At 40.2% G+C, this 17,798-nt stretch overlaps 1 protein-coding gene across 3 annotated transcripts in view; it reads left to right on the forward strand.

Moving 5' to 3' along the window:
- FMNL2 (formin like 2) overlaps positions 1-17,798 on the forward strand; it is a 311,735-nt gene that overhangs the window by 195,329 nt on the left and 98,608 nt on the right. For all 3 annotated transcript variants that reach the window (XM_082630361.1, XM_082630362.1, XM_082630363.1), the window contains exons 3-4: positions 7,054-7,134; positions 12,030-12,106. In XM_082630361.1, the coding sequence (XP_082486487.1) occupies positions 7,054-7,134; positions 12,030-12,106 (158 nt within the window). The remainder of the gene's footprint in view (positions 1-7,053; positions 7,135-12,029; positions 12,107-17,798) is intronic.

Below are 17,798 nucleotides of genomic sequence, written 5' to 3' on the forward strand. Positions count from 1 at the left end.
AGCCAACATCATTCTCAATGGTGAAAAACTGAAACCATTTCCTCTAAGATCAGGAGCAAGATAATGTTGCCCACTCTCACCACTTCAACATAGTTTTGGTGGTTGGAGCCACAGCAATCAGAGAAGAAAAAGAAATAAAAGGAATCCAAATTGGAAAAGAAGAAGTAATACTGTCACTGTTTGCAGATGACATGGTACTATACATAGAGAATCCTAAAGATGCTACCAGAAAACTACTAGAGCTAATCAATGAATTTGGTAAAGTAGCAGGATACAAAATTAACACACAGAAATCTCTTGCATTCTTATACACTAATGACAAAATCTGAAAGAGAAATTAAGGAAATACTCCTGTTTACCAGTGCAACAAAAATAATAAAATACCTAGAAATAAACCTACCTAAGGAGACAAAAGACCTGTATGCAGAGAACTATAAGACACTGATGAAAGGAATTAAAGATGATACAAACAGATGGAGAGATATACCATGTTCTTGGATTGGAAGAATCAACATTGTGAAAATGACTCTACTACCCAAAGCAATCTACAGATTCAATGCAATCCCTATCAAACTACCACTGGCATTTTTCACAGAACTAGAACAAAAAATTTCACAATTTGTATGGAAACACAAAAGACCCCAAATAGCCAAAGCAATCTTGAGAACGAAAAATGGAGCTGGAGGAATCAGGCTCCCTGACTTCAGACTATACTACTAAGCTACAGTAATCAAGACAGTATGGTACTGGCACAGAAACAGAAATATAGGTCAGTGGAACAGGATAGAAAGCCCAGAGATAAACCCATGCACATCTGGTCACCTTATCTTTGATAAAGGAGGCAAGGATATACAATGTAGAAAAGACAGCCTCTTCAATAAGTGGTGCAGGGAAAACTGGACAGCTACATGTAAAAGAATGAAATTAAAACACTTCCTAACACCATACACAAAAATAAACTCAAAATGGATTAAAGACCTAAATATAAGGCCAGACACTATAAAACTCTTAGAGGAAAACATAGGCAGAACACTATGACATAAATCACAGCAAGATCCTTTTTGACCCACCTCCTAGAGAAATGGAAATAAAAACAAAAATAAACAAATGGGACCTAATGAAACTTAAAAGCTTTTGCACAGAAAATGAAGCTATAAACAAGATGAAAAGACAACCCTCAGAATGGGAGAAAATATTTTCAAATGAAGCAACTGACATAGGATTAATCTCCAAAATATACAGGCAGCTCATGCAGTTCAATATCAAAAAAACAAACAACCCAATTCATAAATGGGCAGAAATCCTAAATAGACATTTCTCCAGAGAAGACATACAGTTCGCCAACAAACACATGAAAGGATGCTCAGCATCACTAATCATTAGAGAAATGCAAATCAAAACCACAATGAGGTATCACCTCACACCAGTCAGAATGGCCATCATCAAAAAATCTGCAAGCAATAAATGCTGGAGATGGTGTGGAGAAAAGGGAACCCTCTTGCACTGTTGGTGGGAATGTAAATTCATACAGCCACTGTGGAGAACAGTATGGAGGTTCCTTAAAGAACTAAAAACAGAACTACCATAAGACCCAGGAATCCCACTACTGGGCATATACCCTGAGAAAACCATAATTCAAAAAGAATCATGTACCACAGTGTTCATTGCAGCTCTATTTACAATAGCCAGGACATGGAAGCAATTTAAGTATCCACTGAGAGATGAATGGATAAAGAAGATGTGGCACACATATACAGTGGACTATTACTCAGACATAAAAAGAAAGGAAATTGAGTTATTTGTAGTGAGGTGGATAGACCTAGTGTCTGTCACACAGAGTGAAGTAAGTCAGAAAGAGAAAAACAAATACTGTATGCTAACACATATATATGGAATCTAAAAAAAAAATGGTACTGATGAATCTAGGGGCAGGACACGAATAAAGATGCAGACATAGAGAATGGACTTGAGGACACGGGGAGGGGGAAGGGTAAGCTGGGACGAAGTGAGAGAGTGGCATGGACATATATACACTGCCAAATGTAAAATAGATAGCTGGTGGGAAGCAGCCGCATAGCACAGGTAGATCAACTCTGTGCTCTGTGTCCACCTAGAGGGGTGGGATAGGGAGGGTGGGAAGGAGGTGCAAGAGGGAGGAGATATGGGGATATATGTATATGTATAGCTGATTCACTTTGTTATCCAGCAGCAACTAACTCACCATTGTAAAGCAATTATAATCCAATAAAGATGTGAAAAAAAAATAAAAACTCTATCTAAAGCAAGATGAGTACACTTATTACATTGTAATGAAAAGAATAAGGATTAGAGACTCAAAAAACTTGAGTTTTAATCCTTGATCAAGGGTGGGGGGGGTGTCCGTGTGTATATGTGTGTGTGTGTGTGTGTGTGTGTGAGATTTAAGGCAAGTCATTTACTCTCTGAGCCTCAGTTTCCTCATCTATAAAATGGAGTTTAACATCTAATTGGCAGATAGGGAAGCTTGAGTAAGTTAAGAGGCCTAAAGAATATGGTAAACTGTAGGGCTTCCCTGGTGGCGCAGTGGTTGAGAGTCCGCCTGCCGATGCAGGGGACATGGGTTCGTGCCCCGGTCCGGGAGCATCGCACATGCCGCAGAGCGGGCTGGGCCCGTGAGCCATGGCCACTGAGCCTGCGCGTCCGGAGCCTGTGCTCCTTAATGGGAGAGGCCACAACAGTGAGAGGCCTGCGTACCGCAAAAAAAAAAAAAAAGAATATGGTAAAGTGTTAGTAAAAGATAAGTTAATAATGTTTGAGAAACAAGGAGTGCTGCCCCAGATGAAAGGGTAATTGTGCTCCTGGGCTTTTATAAATTAAGTCACTTTTAGCAATGAGAAGTTTTCTGTTCGTTACCAGAGAAATTGAATTCCTAAGACTCTAATTTATTAAACTGTTTGCAAATGACACAGATGCTTCATGAAGATTTTAAGGTCTGTTCTCCCTTCTCTTTCCTCCCACGGTTTTTTCAGTGCAGTTTGTCAGCATAGTGTCCTGAATGTTCAGAAATGGCTTTGGGCTTGGTTCGTTGAGTGTTTTTGGAGAATAATTAAAACCCTCAGGGCCATTTTTATTTCTCATCCAGAAACATTTCATGAATAAAGTTTGGTCACACAAAGATATAAATGGCAAGAGGTCAGAGTGGTGATGATGCTGTATGATTAGATATTTTGAAAGAAATTTGTATTTTTAAAGCTCTTTCAGATCGCTTATCCATCCCTATTGACAAATCACCATGATTTATCCCTAAGAATAGTATTTCTATATAACTTAACTCAAGTTAGGGGCTTAATCTAATTAAGCTACGCTTATCAGTGATGTTGGACAAGCAGGTAACTATTATTATTATTGAAAATAGCACGTGGGGTATGAAGCAGTCCGAGAAGTGAGGATGATGGAAATCTGCCAGCCAAGGCAATTTTGGGTTTCAGTGAAAAATCTAAAATTCTAATACTTAGAGGAAAAAATTATTAATTTAAATAAGTATAATGCCAATAATCCATCCAGAGTTCTTCAAAATAAATGTGTTTTGGCAAGGTGCTGGAATTCTCCAGTGTATTCCCCCAAATGTTTCTGTTGTCCAAATGGCCATGTTGAAGACAGACAGACTGAAAAGGTTTGGTGCACCGGGTGCTGGATTTCTAACTCAAACAGTAGCTCCCTTTGAGATTAGACAAGCAACCCCCAAGTTTTAGGAAAATAGTTGGGGCTTTGTATTTTTCCTCCATAAGAGTTTCACTTAAATCCCTGGAGGTAGGTGCAGTTTTTGGAGAAGTAGCTACGATGTATGATGTGTTTTAAAGCATCCGTTTTCTTCATTTTCTGTTTCTTGGAAATGTGTTAGTAAGTTACTCGCACACGTGAAGAGAAAATGCCCAAAACACAGCAGCAAATGCTAAGCACATTTGAAAAAGTGTGAGTTTATTAAATTTAGACCTTGTCCATAATTTCAAGGGATTAATTATAAGGAAATTAATCAAGTCAGCAGGACCAGCAAATGTGTCTATTTGAGAAAGCCCCTCTGGGTGACCACAATCTTAAGTAAGAAACAGAGAAAGCTATATTTATGACTGTCAAAAATGAGATTTTACTAATTGAGTGAATGTCAATATGTTATATATGCTAGTCAGCCAGATTTTGTTTTATTTATTTATGTATTTATTTTTTGCTGCACCATGTGTCCTGCGGGATCTTAGTTTCCTGACCAGGGATCGAACCCAGTCCCCCAGCAGTGGAAGCGTGGAGTCCTAACCACTGGACTGCCAGGAAATTCCTTAAATTTTGTTATTTTTAAAGGAATAAACCTGGCTCTTATGGTGTGAAGACATTGCCTGCAAGAACAAACATTAGAAATCTCTCAGTAACTGTCCACAGATTTCAAATTTTAGGGACTCAAGCAAATGCTGCATTAGCCACAGTTAAAATTCATTGAGTTTCATATGTTAGGAACTTTATATTTAGAGGTAGGTAGTATTTGCTGTAGTAGAATGGAGCACAGGGTGAGTTGTCTCTGTCATGGGATTTTTAAAAATTGGGGTAATTGGGGCTTCCCTGGTGGCGCAGTGGTTGAGAGTCCGCCTGCCGATGCAGGGGACACGGGTTCATGCCCCGGTCCAGGAAGATCCCACATGCCGCGGAGTGGCTGGGCCCGTGAGCCAATGCCGCTGAGCCTGCGTGTCCGGAGCCTGTGCTCCGCAACGGGAGAGGCCACAGCAGTGAGAGGCCTGCGTACTGCAAAATAAATAAATAAATAAATAAAAACCATATATATATATATATATATATATATATATATATATATATATATATATAAAACAATTGGGGTAATTGGATTGTATTATTAAAAAGCATTTTATTTATATGCCAGTATATCTCTGGCATCAACTGTTTTCATACACAAGGTTGGAAATAGTAACTGGTTTCTAGATAGCTTGTCAGTTCATTTTTGGGGGGACTTTTTGTGATTATTTTAGCCCTCAGCTGGGCTATTGCTAAAACCCTGTGGCCGTTGGATCCTATCTGATCCCTTAGTAAAGTGATAGTGTTTGTTTAAAAAAATTAGGACTTGGTACATAGACACAGTGATGGCGCCAGAGATGTCGAATATGCGTGAATCATTAATTAGAAATTGCTTGTGGGATAGAAAATTGGGGGGAATAATTAGAAATAATAAGCTGACCTTTTTTTAAAACAGCTCCGTTGAGAGATAGTTTGTATACTATGAAATTTACCATGATCATTTTTAAATAAAGGGGAAGTATTGATAGGTGTCTCACTCTAAGCCACTTTCTTTTATTTTAGAGTAGTATTAAACAATAATAAAATATATATTTTCACTAACAAGATGATCTTTTGATAATAGTAAGATGATCTTAAGCATTTCTAAATCTGTAAGTGAACAAGGCTTGAGTGGACTGGGAAGAATGTTGTGGTTCCTCGTGTTGGAGAAATACAAATTTATATGGGATAAACAAACGCTTAACATACTGGCCAATTGTCAGTGTTGTGAAATACTAAAAAATTCCATTCTAGCATAAGCAATAATCAGGTTAAAAAGAATTACTAGGAAAACATCTTTTGAGTTGTATGCAGAAAAGTACCTGATAAGAATTGTCCTGATTTCATGACAAATCTTTTTTTTTCCTTTTGGAGCTGCTTTATGTAAACTTTTTTGGTGTGTTAAATATAGCGTATATACAGTAAAGGTTGTGAAACCTAAGAATAGCATAATAAGTAATATAAAACCAACATCCGTGTAACTACTTCTAGGGTCAGGAAAGAACATTGCTGGCCTCTCAGGATCAATCTGTATTTCCCTTCCCCTTCCTTGGTCCTTGACTATCATTTTAATGCAAATCTCCCCCACCTCTTGTGTGTGTGTGTGTGAATAAACCACCTATATATGTGTCCATAACAGTTAATATTTAATTTTGCCTCTTTTGTGAAAGAAATCATTTGTTCTTTTTTGTCTCAACAATCCATCCACATAGAACCATGCAATACAGTGTGTTCTTTTTTATCAGAATGTCATATATCATTATATGACTCTACTATAATACTTACCATTCTATAGTGTGGGCCTTTGGATTTTGCCCAGCTTACTACTGCTTATTCTGCTTTGGACATTATGGTCTGTAAAACCTGATACACGTGGGCATGAGTTTCTCAAAGTGTGGTCCCTCCATCCACAGTGCCAGCATGAAACTTGTTAGAAATGCAGATTCATGGGCCCCACCCCAAATCCACATTCAAATATCACCTTGGCATATATGTGTTATATGTATGTGTGTGTGTGTGTGTATATATATATACATATATATATATATATATATATATATATATACACACACACTATATGCTTATTTCAGTGATTGTGTCTTTGTTCACAATACTTTGAAGTCTTCTGATTTGGAAACTGCCTTAGGAACACTTTAATGGTCACACACATGCACACAAATACACACTCACCACAGTCTCTGAGGAATAGACTCATTACTCATTTTTGAAACAAATTAGTTTTATCTAGTTTGAGACAAATTTTTGGTATTTTCAAAGATAAAATAAATATTCAAAAGAAAAAGATTTGCCAACACTGAAGATATTCAAAGAATATGCAATAGATGGAAGACCTGCTAAAAGAGGTCCCTGAACACAGGTTGGGCAGAACATTATTCCCAGAAAGAGAGCTGCAGAGCCGCACTGAGAAAGCAGGTCAGACTCTAGAGTTGGGCAAACATGGGTTTGAATCTACTTGTACCCCTGACTTGCTGCATCATCTTAGGGAAGGACTGATCTGCTCTGAGTTTCAGTTTCCTCTGAAACTGAAAAGAGGGGATAAGGCAAAGAGGGGATAAGAACATCTCTAAAGATTCAAAACCAGTGACTCTTTGCAGGGCTACGGTCATGTGGCAGATGCGTTTTGGCTTTGGGTCAGCAGTATAAATCTGTGTGAATATGGCTGACTGTCATGCCTTCAGAGCTTTCATGCTTTTTACTTTACTTTCGTGCTTCCTGCAGGAACGATTCCAGGTGAAGAACCCTCCCCATACTTACATTCAAAAGCTCAAAGGCTATCTGGATCCAGCTGTTACCCGGAAGGTAAGATGGATTCCACTTTGTGTTGTTGCTTCCTCATTAGCAGGCAGAATCCTCCTGCCCTGGAGGAGACCTTCCTTCCTCTCCATTATAGCCTCTGCCGGAGCCTCCGGGAAAAAAACCTTGGAGTTGTTGGAGCCGGACAACATGAAAAGACAAAGAAGAAAGCCATCCTCGCTTGAGAATGTGTTTAAAAGTACTTTCCTGAGTTGGGAGTCATGTACCTCTGATGGTTATTGAGTTGCTGCCATTTGCAATTACACAGGGCGGTAGGTTCAGTCCAGAGGTGTTCAGGCCCCCAGAAAAACAGGCCTAGCAAAGGGAATACTTGTCTTTCATGCCTTGGTGCATTTCCAGAGACCTTGAAAAATCACTGGGGCTTTGTCATCCCAGCTGTGCACTCACATCCTGTGTTGATGCTTTTAGCGGCTTCCCCCGCCCCAGCCGTGCCCCTGGCCCCAAGAAGGTAAGGAGAGAATAGCTGATTCCATTCTCAGCAGACTCTCTCCTTTTACAAACAAGCCCTGCTTTGTGCAGCCACACAATTGGTTTAAACTGATGCCTTGTGGTAAAGCATGTAGCCTGGCACAGCCCTGGGGCCTGGATCAGTCCTGGGATGTCTCAGGGCAGAGCCGCCCTTGCTCAAGATGGATAAAGGGCTAGTCACCAGACAGCACTTGTTTTTCGGTTGACCTTCCACAGCTCCTGCTTTCAAGGCTGCCCTGAAAATATCTTGAGCTGAATTCCCTCTGTTGTTTCAGTGTGTGACTCATGAGAGCAGAAAGGCACAGTTTTCCTAGTTAGCTCCCATTTCCAGGGCTCTTGGCTCTGAGATATATTTTTTAAGCTCCTTTTTCTGCATCTTCTGCTTACATTCTAAACACTGTGCCCACCCCCCGCCGAAAGAAATCAAGTAAAGGAGAACAACTATTATTTCCTTTTGGACGTTTCCTGGCCCTTTGTCCTGTAGTTACTATGCAGACAGGCGGAAATAAAGTCTAGGAGTGATGATGCAAATGGGTTGTGGACCTTTGCTGTCGCCTAGGCGCCATATGTGACATAGCCTCCTCTTCTAAGAATGTACCTATCAAAGTATCCTAATACCCTCCTCATAACTACGGCACACACATTTCTTTTTTTAAAAGAGCTTCTGTCAGGTCTGCTAAGTGAGACAGCTGCTTAATTCTTAGTTTCTTTCTTGTCTCCCTCCCCAAGGATATAGCACCTTTCAATTTCATCACATTAGAGAGGGTTAAAGGAAGGCATACCCATATACACAAAACACAACCCAGAAAAAAAAAAACAGGTTATTTCTTTTGCACAGGGGCAGCAAGATTCTGTATGAGAAATATTTTCAGAAATCCCCCAACTCGTAAACCTTCTGGCTGGACAGCTCAGACCCAGGATTAGGCATGCTCATCCTGAGCTGAGTCTGGCAGAAATGCCGTATTCGTACACAAGACTGAGAGTATACTCAATGTCCCAGCCCCTGACAATTATCTCAACATTTGTCAAATTCTTTAAAAAAGGAAAATACGTAAACTCCTAGAGAGTGCTTCTTAGACTCCAGCCTCAAGCCCCATGGGGAGGAAGATGGTTGGAGAGAAGAGGCGGATTCTTCCTGGCCCAGTCCCAGTTCTTCCTCGGAACAATTATTCCTGGGAATGTAAAATGAAAAACAACAACAAATCAGCTGCTCAGAAAGTGTTTTGCTTCCTCGCAAATAACTTCATAAAGAGGCCCAAGACAAAGGATGTCTGTCTGGGCTGACCTTCACTCCTGAAATCTCTGCCCTAGCCGTGTGTATTCACCTGAATGGCCGTGTTTGGCCTGAGCCTCATCTTTCAAGATCAGTCATTCAGCTTTCAGAAAAAAATAAAATGGATGTTGTATCAACCATCCCTGCTTTAGTAAGAGTTCTATCAGGAGCTGGCGGTAGGAAATGATCTGTCCCACTCACCATAACTGTCATGCTTAAAGCCTGGAAAAAAGGAGATTTTGCTTGGAGTAAGACATGGCTTGCAGTTAAAATGAGTTTACGATTCTCAGCTGAATTAGAGTCAGGGAGAAAGAGATTTCCAATCAGGCTTTCCATTTTAGCCAGACAGTCTAAGCTGAGCAGTTTACCCTTAACTGCATCTGGAGTCCTCAAGCACTTCATTCATTAATCTTTTGTTCACATTGAATTGAAGATACTTAATTTGCTGTCTTCTAAAAAAAATTTCTTAAGCATCTTCTATTTCGATTTTCTTCTAAGTAGTTTTAAGTGAAACCCTGTAGGGCAGGGAAGGAAGAGCCTAAATTAGATATCTCTCCAAACCAGTCTCCTTATTTAATACCGGGAGGCTCTCAGTCTGTGTTTTGGGGGGATGTGCTCATGTCTGGCATGGGGAGAGGCGACAGGCCATGAAGAAAGGAGTCTGGTCCTCTGTGGGCCCTGCAGTTGTGAAAGAAACCCTATTATACGGGTCTCCAGGGCTCAGCTGTCTCCGTGGGCTCCTCCCTGGGCCTGCTGTGTACAGAGAGGGCTGGGGGAAGGGTGAACGCTGCTAATAAGTGGTACCCAGCTCTTGTTCGCTGGTTCCCACAGTCGCACGATTTCCCTTTGAAGTGTTTTAAAGCATTCTGGGTACGTTGTACAAGTGCAGAGTGTTGGCAGCCGTTGATTATGTGTTAGGGAAGTAGATGCCAAGATTTCTCTGCGGTCCAAAGTCCACCAGCTGAAATTCAAACGGTTGCCAAGAGAATAGAATACAGGGCGAAGTCAGTTTAGTTCTACCTCAGTTTTCCTGCAGTTGCAAAAGTGTAGTGTCTCGTAGTAAATGCCTAATAAATGTTATCTGCTATTATTGTCGCCTCTCTTATCTCAGTGTTTTGAGTTATTATGTTTTGATACATGCCTCTTAGTCCTTCACACTGTCAGGTCCTCCGTGCTACACTGGGTGCCCTTGTAGCTCACAGTGTATGTGAGGGATGACCTTGCCCTGAGGAAGCATAGGGCTCAGTTAGGGAACCAGCACAGGTCGGCAGGGAACGAATCGGAACTATGCATAATGCGTAGCTAGGAATGCTGAGTCTTTTCCTAAAGGCCACATGTGCAGACAGCCCAAGACTTGTGACTCTGACATGGGACTGGCCCCTCTGGAGCATCCAGCACACCTGGAAATGGTTTCCTCAGCTGTGTGGCCATAGACCCTACCTCATTGGCAGTCCTCATTGCCGGAAGGCTCTCTAGGAAGCGCTGGGCTTGGATGTCCCTCCAACCTATGGATGACTCTTTGTTGTTTCTTAAGCCTTTCTTGACAAAAGAGGGGGTGGCTCTCTTTTTTCATGGTATCAGGGATGCTTTTATTTCACATATTGGGGATGCTACACGCCTGAGAAGGTCTTTGGGTGCTTCAGGAGTGGCAGTAGGGAAACTGAGACTTTTTGCTCTGGTGAGAAGCAGCTGGTGGAGAAGTAAAGGGTCTTCAGAAGGGAAGAGGGTAGCAGGAGCCCGTCAGTGCTGAGCAGGGGTCCAGTTTTCCCTGGGGCACCCGGGCCTGCCTGTGGCAGGGCTCTCCACTCCCCACATCCCGGAATCCTCCTTTCCAACCTTCCTCCTGTCCTTCCTGTCCTTGGATGCCTTTGTCTTTGGAGCTGGATGACCCTGTTCCTTCTGCAGTCATGGGAGCAAAGGAGAAGGGTCCTTGATATCCTGAGCCAGGATTCTCAAAGGCTTTTCCTGAAAATAGAGTAACCTGAAGGTGGTTTGGGTCTCTAGCACAGAGAGCATAGACCTCTTCTCAGAAGGCATTGCACATCAAATGGCCTTCTTCCAGACTGGCCTAAGACTTTAGTGACTGTCAAGAAATATTTTTGTAGGAAATTGTGTTCCAAAGAACTCGTGTGCAGTGCAACCCAGTGATCCCTTGGAGATTATTTGGAGTCGAGAGGATAGAGAAATGAGTACATTTACTATCAGAGGAGGATTCACTGGGGCAAGGGAGACCTGAGGGAGTTCTGGGAGGACACGTGGGATTTTGATAGGCAGGGGAATGAGGAAGGACATTCCTCAAGGAGAAGGGAGGTGTCTAGAGGAGGGACCTTCCACAGGAGGTCATGCAGAAAAGAACAAGCATAGTAGGTGTGAGATTGCCACCTTAGAAAGGCCTACTTGCAAGTTTGGTTCTCGGTTGGCAACTGGGGACCTGGATTTCGGGAGAGTTCCCAGAATTCCCTGTTAATAATGACTCACTGTGCCCAAACTGTTGATGCCAACTGCATGGTTTATGCAGAATGCCGGTTTTCCTTTTGGGAGGCTGCACTTTTGGTATGTGCTAGGCAGAGAGTGCTCAAGTGATGAGCCCCCAGTAAAACCCCCAGCCACTAAGTGTCTAATGAGCTTCCCTGGTTGACAGCATTGCACGAATATTGTCATTTATGACTCCTATGGGCGAATACTCTTGGAAGCTTGTATCTGGTTTCCTCTGGACTTCACCCCACGCACCTTTTCCCTTAGCTGATTATACCTTGCATCTTTTTGATGTAATAAATCCTAGCGGCAAGAACAACTATATGCTGAGTCCTGTGAGCCCTAACGAATCATTGAAACGGGTGATTTTAGGGACCCCAACATAGGTATGTCAGTGAGTATTGTTGTATTGTGGGGTAGGGAAAAAAATAAGCTACTTACTCAGAGATACTTAGTACATGAAATAAGTCATTTTCCCCAGTCCTTTCACATAAGCTGACTGTTACGATGAGAAAAAATTGTGTACTTTGCAAAAAGAAATGTGTGAGAAGCCCACTTTAGAAGCAGAGATATTTTCATATTCTGTTAAACTTATTACAAGTAAGCTGCAGTTATAGCACTTGCTAAAATATGTTTTGTGAGAGTATGTGTTCTTGAATTACAGAAATTCAGACGGCGTGTTCAAGAGTCCACACAAGTGCTAAGAGAACTGGAAATTTCTTTAAGAACCAACCATATTGGGTAAGTGTGCCCACTGAACATTTTAGCTCTAAAGCTTTTGGACACTTTACAAAGTGACTGAATCATATCCAAAGAATTAAGCTTCCTTACTGTTCGTTATTAGTTGAGACTGAGGTTTAGATGGGTGGAACCTTTGTTTTAGTTCTTGAATTGCTCACTGTGCAAGAATCAGAAGCAGGACAGACAGTCCTTGATTTGGGATGTTCATACTAATTGTAAAGTTCTCTGCTTGGATGCAGTGATGGTGTGTGTATAGTGATTCCCTGGGAAGTCAGGAACCCCCAACAAGTCATGTAGACTGAGATCCTGGAAGATCTTGAAGCCTTCCCTGGAGGTCTTTGACCTGGTTACTTGAAGCTGCTTTATTCTTTTCTCAATTCCCTGGCCAGAAGGGGACAGAAGCTGGAGTGGTGTCACTTGATATACCCCCTTGCACTTAGATACTTCATTCTGAGTCTCTTCTTCCTACATCCCCAAATTTCAGGACCATGAAATGTAAATCCACACTGGAAAGTGAAGTTTGGGGAATCTCTGCACTAAGCATTTCGAAGAGTTTTTCATACAACAGCGTGGTTGCTTTGCCTCAAGCCAAGTACAACTTCATTACACACTCCCTCCCTCCTGACATAATCAGAATTGTACAGTACCTTCAAATAAGATGGTTTCTCTCTAAGGCAGAATGATGTCAGTATTTTATTTTATAGCTTCAATTCTTCCTAAAGTACCTGTTTAACATCTGGCAATCATTTAACCCCTCTGGAATTTGATTCTTTGAGATTTGCAAGGGAAAGACTGTAGACTTTAGATCTTTTAGAATTGTCCCCTGTGATAGGTCTATTGGAAATGAAGTTTTACATATATATTACATTTTTGTTTTTCAGCATCTTTGTAAAATAATTACCTAAGTAGCAGTTTACTTCTACTTCTGAGTATGTTTGGTATAAGCCATTCAAATGGTTATTTTCTGCAGTTATTTCAGAATAAGCTTTTTTAAGTCATAGAAATGCAAGGTTAATTTATAGCTCCATAGCCTGGGTGAGAATATTCATTTCCTTAAGGATAATTTCACATGTTTGGCACCTTGAGAATGAAATATTTGGAAAATGAACTGATTCTAACCTAAGGTTGATAATCACCCTTGTCCCAGAAAATGGGCTATAGAACAGTGGATCAGAGTGTCATGAAAATAGAAGTGGAAGAGAAATTTAGGATTGCCTAGACCCTCGTTTTACAAATTAAAAAAATTAGGGACCAGAGAAGGTGAGAGACTTCCACAAAGTCTACAGCTCTAGAGCCAGCCAGACGTTTTGTTCAAAATGCGATGTTCTTTTTCTTATCTAGCCTAATCTGGCAGCTCTTTCCTTGAAAGGAAATAAGATAATCGGGACTCTGAGATCAAAACAATGAGGCTTGCCTATTGGGGGTGAAAGTGGTGGTGATTTAATATAGCTGGGCATCCAAAGCTTAGGAAATCCAAATATTTTCCAATATTTGTGGATCAGGAGCTAGATTCCATTTGGTAGGGTCCAACCCCATACTGTTGGCACTTCTTCTTGACTGAAAATGGTGGCATGAGCTGCAGCCAGGATTTCTACAAATTGTCAGAAAGCACTTCTTTAAGCATTGCTGAAATAATGTGAAATTGACCATCAAATACCAAGGCAAGACGATCATTTCCAATATAAAGTTGGCTGAGTAGAAAAGGTCTGGTTGGGTGGAAGCCAGTGCAAATCTGCAAGCAGTTGGAGTGGTTTGCTGTTTAGGATACTCTAGGCATGTTGAAAGATTCTTGCATTTCTTTCATCTTCACCAGCTGAAGTTTCCCCTTGTCTACTACCTACGTGAGACACTTGGAAAGCTTTGGCTTTAGCAGCACAAAAATTGATGGAAGTGCATTGTCTGATTGTATGAAACCAATTATTGGCATAACCTTATATGGAGTGAAACCACACACCAGGATTTTGACCTGATTTGCCTGTCCTGAAAACCCAAACCTGAGCTGGACTTTTCTTGATGGAAACTAACTGGCTTGACCGTATTTGATTGGGAAAACTTCTGAAGAATTGCTAAATAATGTGAAAGTAATCAATTACTACAGTGAGGAATTCTGGGAATGCAAGGTGCTGCATAGGGAATCCTTAGATTTTTATTGCACTCTTTGGGGTACCATATTAGAAAGGTAATTGGGTGCCCATTTTCCTTAGGGAAAGAGAGATCTTGGCTCATATTTTTGCCATGCCCCCTTATCAGTTATTTGACTTAAGTAAGTTACATAAACTTTATTTATCATGTGACCTAAGTTAACTTCTCATCTATAAAATGAGGATAATAATACTTATCTAACAGGAATGTTGTAAGGATTAAATGAGATAACTTATGAAAGACCTAATACAGGGTTTAATACATAGTAATTACTCTCAATATATGATAGCTGTTATTTGTTGTTATGCTTGTTGAAAATAATATTATATGTAATAATTATCGGACAGTGTTGTGTAATATATCCCTAAGGAAAGCCATGCAGAGAATGTTACCTTCTCTGTCTAAAAGGACCCTGTTACCTAGGAGTTTATGATTTGCAGAAATTAAAAGGAAGAATTACATTTAAAATCTACTTCTCTTTAAAAAAAACTATTTTTGGCATATGCTTGCATTCCAAGGTTAAAATCTGGGGCTTTGCTGAAGTAACATTCCAAGCTACAGCTTTGTCAAGCAAAAGGGTCAACCTAAAACTATAAATGGAACAGTCTTGTGAGAAAGATAATTAATTTTGGGGGGGGAGCCAAATTGAAATAAGGATTGGACTAGAAGTAATATCATTCACTTACTCTTAGGAACTATAACAGTTGAGGAGAATTGGATTATGACTAATCCAAGCCCTTGCGATGACTTGAAATACCCTTGAAGGGAGCTGAGCACTGTTAGAGCACATTGACTTGGCTGTGCTCTACTGGGAGACGGGCGTTGGGATGACTTGGATGTGGGGTGGTAAGATTCGAGAGGCGCTGGCGGTTGGGACAGATTGGCGGATGTTAGTCCATGAAACTGAGGTGTAGGCTCGCTCTCCCTGCAGGTGGGTCATTTGAGTAAAACTGCCTATTATGATGGAAAATTACTTTTCATCCTGAGTGCAAGGTCACAGACATCCTGAAAGGTGCTTGCTTCACTGTATCTCGGTGGGGGAGATGAGAAGAATGGGCGTGAGGTGACAGGCAGGAGGTGCAAGTTGGCAAGGAGAGGAGGAGATCTGTAGAAGGAGGAAGATGCTGGGGAATGTGCAGTGAGTGTCTTCTCTGGGGTTTAACACGTATATGTGTGCCTCAAACTACCCTACGATTAATTCATCCTTAGATGGTGCTTTTTGGAAATCCTCAAGATCATAATCATTTTGTCATTTATTAAGCACTGTATTTGCTACTAAGCACTGTATTTGGTAAGTTAAATATATTATTTCTTACAGAAATCTTTTTATTATTGCCCTTTTCCTCTGAACCTCTGTTTTACAGATGAGGAAACAGAGTCCACAATTAAATATCTTGCTCAAGTCCACACGATTGAGAAGCACTGAGGTTTGGACCTGGAGATGTCCAAATCTAAAGCCTGTTATCTAAACCAGCAGTTCTTAAATTTTTTGATTTCAGGACTCCTTTACTGTCTTAAATTATTTTGAGCCCCAGTAAGTTTGTATGTGGGTTTTATCTATTAATGTTACCATATTGGAAATTTAAACTAATAAATTTTAGATATGCTTATTTAATAAAATTTAATATTTATTTAACAATAAATATTTAATGTAAATATATAAATATAAAATAATAAACATAATATAGCACAAATAACATATTTCATGAAAAATAACTATTTTCCAAAGCAAAAAAAATTTAGTGACAGGGTGGCATTGATTTACACGTTTACAAATCTTTTTACTGTCTCACTAATAGAAGGCAGCTGGATTCTCATATCTTTGTCTGCATTCAATTTGTTATGATGTGTTTTGGTTGATGTATAGGAAGAAAACCTGGCCTTACACAGATACACACTTGGAAAAATGAAGAGTTTTTAAGTAACCATTTCAGATAATTGTGGCTATTGTTTGATATTACACCAAAATTTAAAGGTGTAATTTCTTAAAGTTAGCTGCAATGTATTGATAGAATCTGAAACCGTATCAGTGAGCTTTTGTGTTCTGTTATGTCGATACTAAAATCCATTGTGCTGTCTTTCACTTTGAATGGGTATTTCTAACCATGAATACTTTTTAACATCATGAAAAAGTCATTTGAAATATATTGTTTCACTGAGTTATCCCGTTCTTTCAAACATCAACACATTTTATTCTATAATATAAAAACAATCATATTTGTTAATAATCATCAGTGTCATCAGAATTTACTTTAGGTATTGGGAAGCTGTCAGACTCGTGGTGGTAAATACAAGTGTTCCAAAATTCTAATTTTTTCGTTTGTAAGCTCAGATTTTATCATTGACAAAAAATATTGTCAGTTCTTTTCCTGAAAATGACAGGCTCACTTCATTCACTTTTGACAATATCTGCCAAATACCCAAGAGAGAATAACCACAATGTGTCTGTCATTGGACATTCCGTTTAGAAAATGGCTGGGTCAGTTTGCAGCTCCAGCAAGTGCACCAGTGCTTTTCCTCAAGACGGCCGTGGTGCTTGGGCAGGCAGCAGAAGTGCTATATGTGGGCTTCCCACTTTGTCACACAGAGAATGAAAAAGACGTATATTCAAGGAGCAAGCTTTAATAAAGTCAGTAATATTTAGCACTTCACTAAGGACAGGTTCAAGTGAAGCTGACTTTTTTTCCCTTTCTGTGTGCTTGGGGTGAAGAATACAATAAAAAGGTGTATTGTTTGGTGGTAGCAGTTCCATTCACATTTCTTTTGTACCATCAGTGCAAGTGTCAGCACAGTGACAAAAGCGACCACTTAATATTTGTATGAAAATAGGTTTAACTTCACAGACCCCTGAGAGGGTTTCAGGGACTCCTGGTGGTCCATGGGCTATACTTTGAGAACCAGTCTGAGATGCTGTCTCACAGAATAGATTTGGAAGCTGATGAGGAATCTGGGTGATGTTTACCTTCTATCTCTCGCTTCTTGTGATTTTTTTTTTCATGATTTGTCAGCAACTGCAGTTCCTACCGGATGCCTGTAGTATCTCTAAAGGAAACTGGCAGAGGGAATTCACCATCTGTCCATTCATCTTGTGTATCTCGGGTCTGTTTTGTTGTTTGATCTTAGACATTTAAAGCCAGTAATGTCCTTTGAGACTTTATTTTCTAGATGAGAACGATGAGGTTCTGAGATTTGGGAGGCAGAGAGAAAACAATAGCAATTTGGAAACAAAGCTTTGACCTGTCTACAGTAAAACAGTAACTCTTGGCACTTATATTTAGAGCCCTTCCTTGAATAAGTTTTTTTTTTTTTTCCAGAGCTATTTCTCATTATCACTGTGCCTTCCAGCTCCTAAGCAGTTGATTTGGAATTTGCGTAAATTCAAATTTACAACATATGGTAATTACATCAAATCTGTGAGGTACTCAGTGATGCATGCTGTCAGAGTCAGAAATAATTCTACTTTCCAAAACCTGTAATCACCCAATTTGAAACTGTTTGCATATTGGCACTATATTAAAGCGTGTGTAGCATGCGCAGAGGTGAAAATGGA

The sequence above is a fragment of the Mesoplodon mirus genome, assembly GCF_964341445.2.
Source record: "Mesoplodon mirus genome assembly, chromosome: 8".
In the NCBI taxonomy this organism is placed as follows: domain Eukaryota; kingdom Metazoa; phylum Chordata; class Mammalia; order Artiodactyla; family Ziphiidae; genus Mesoplodon; species Mesoplodon mirus.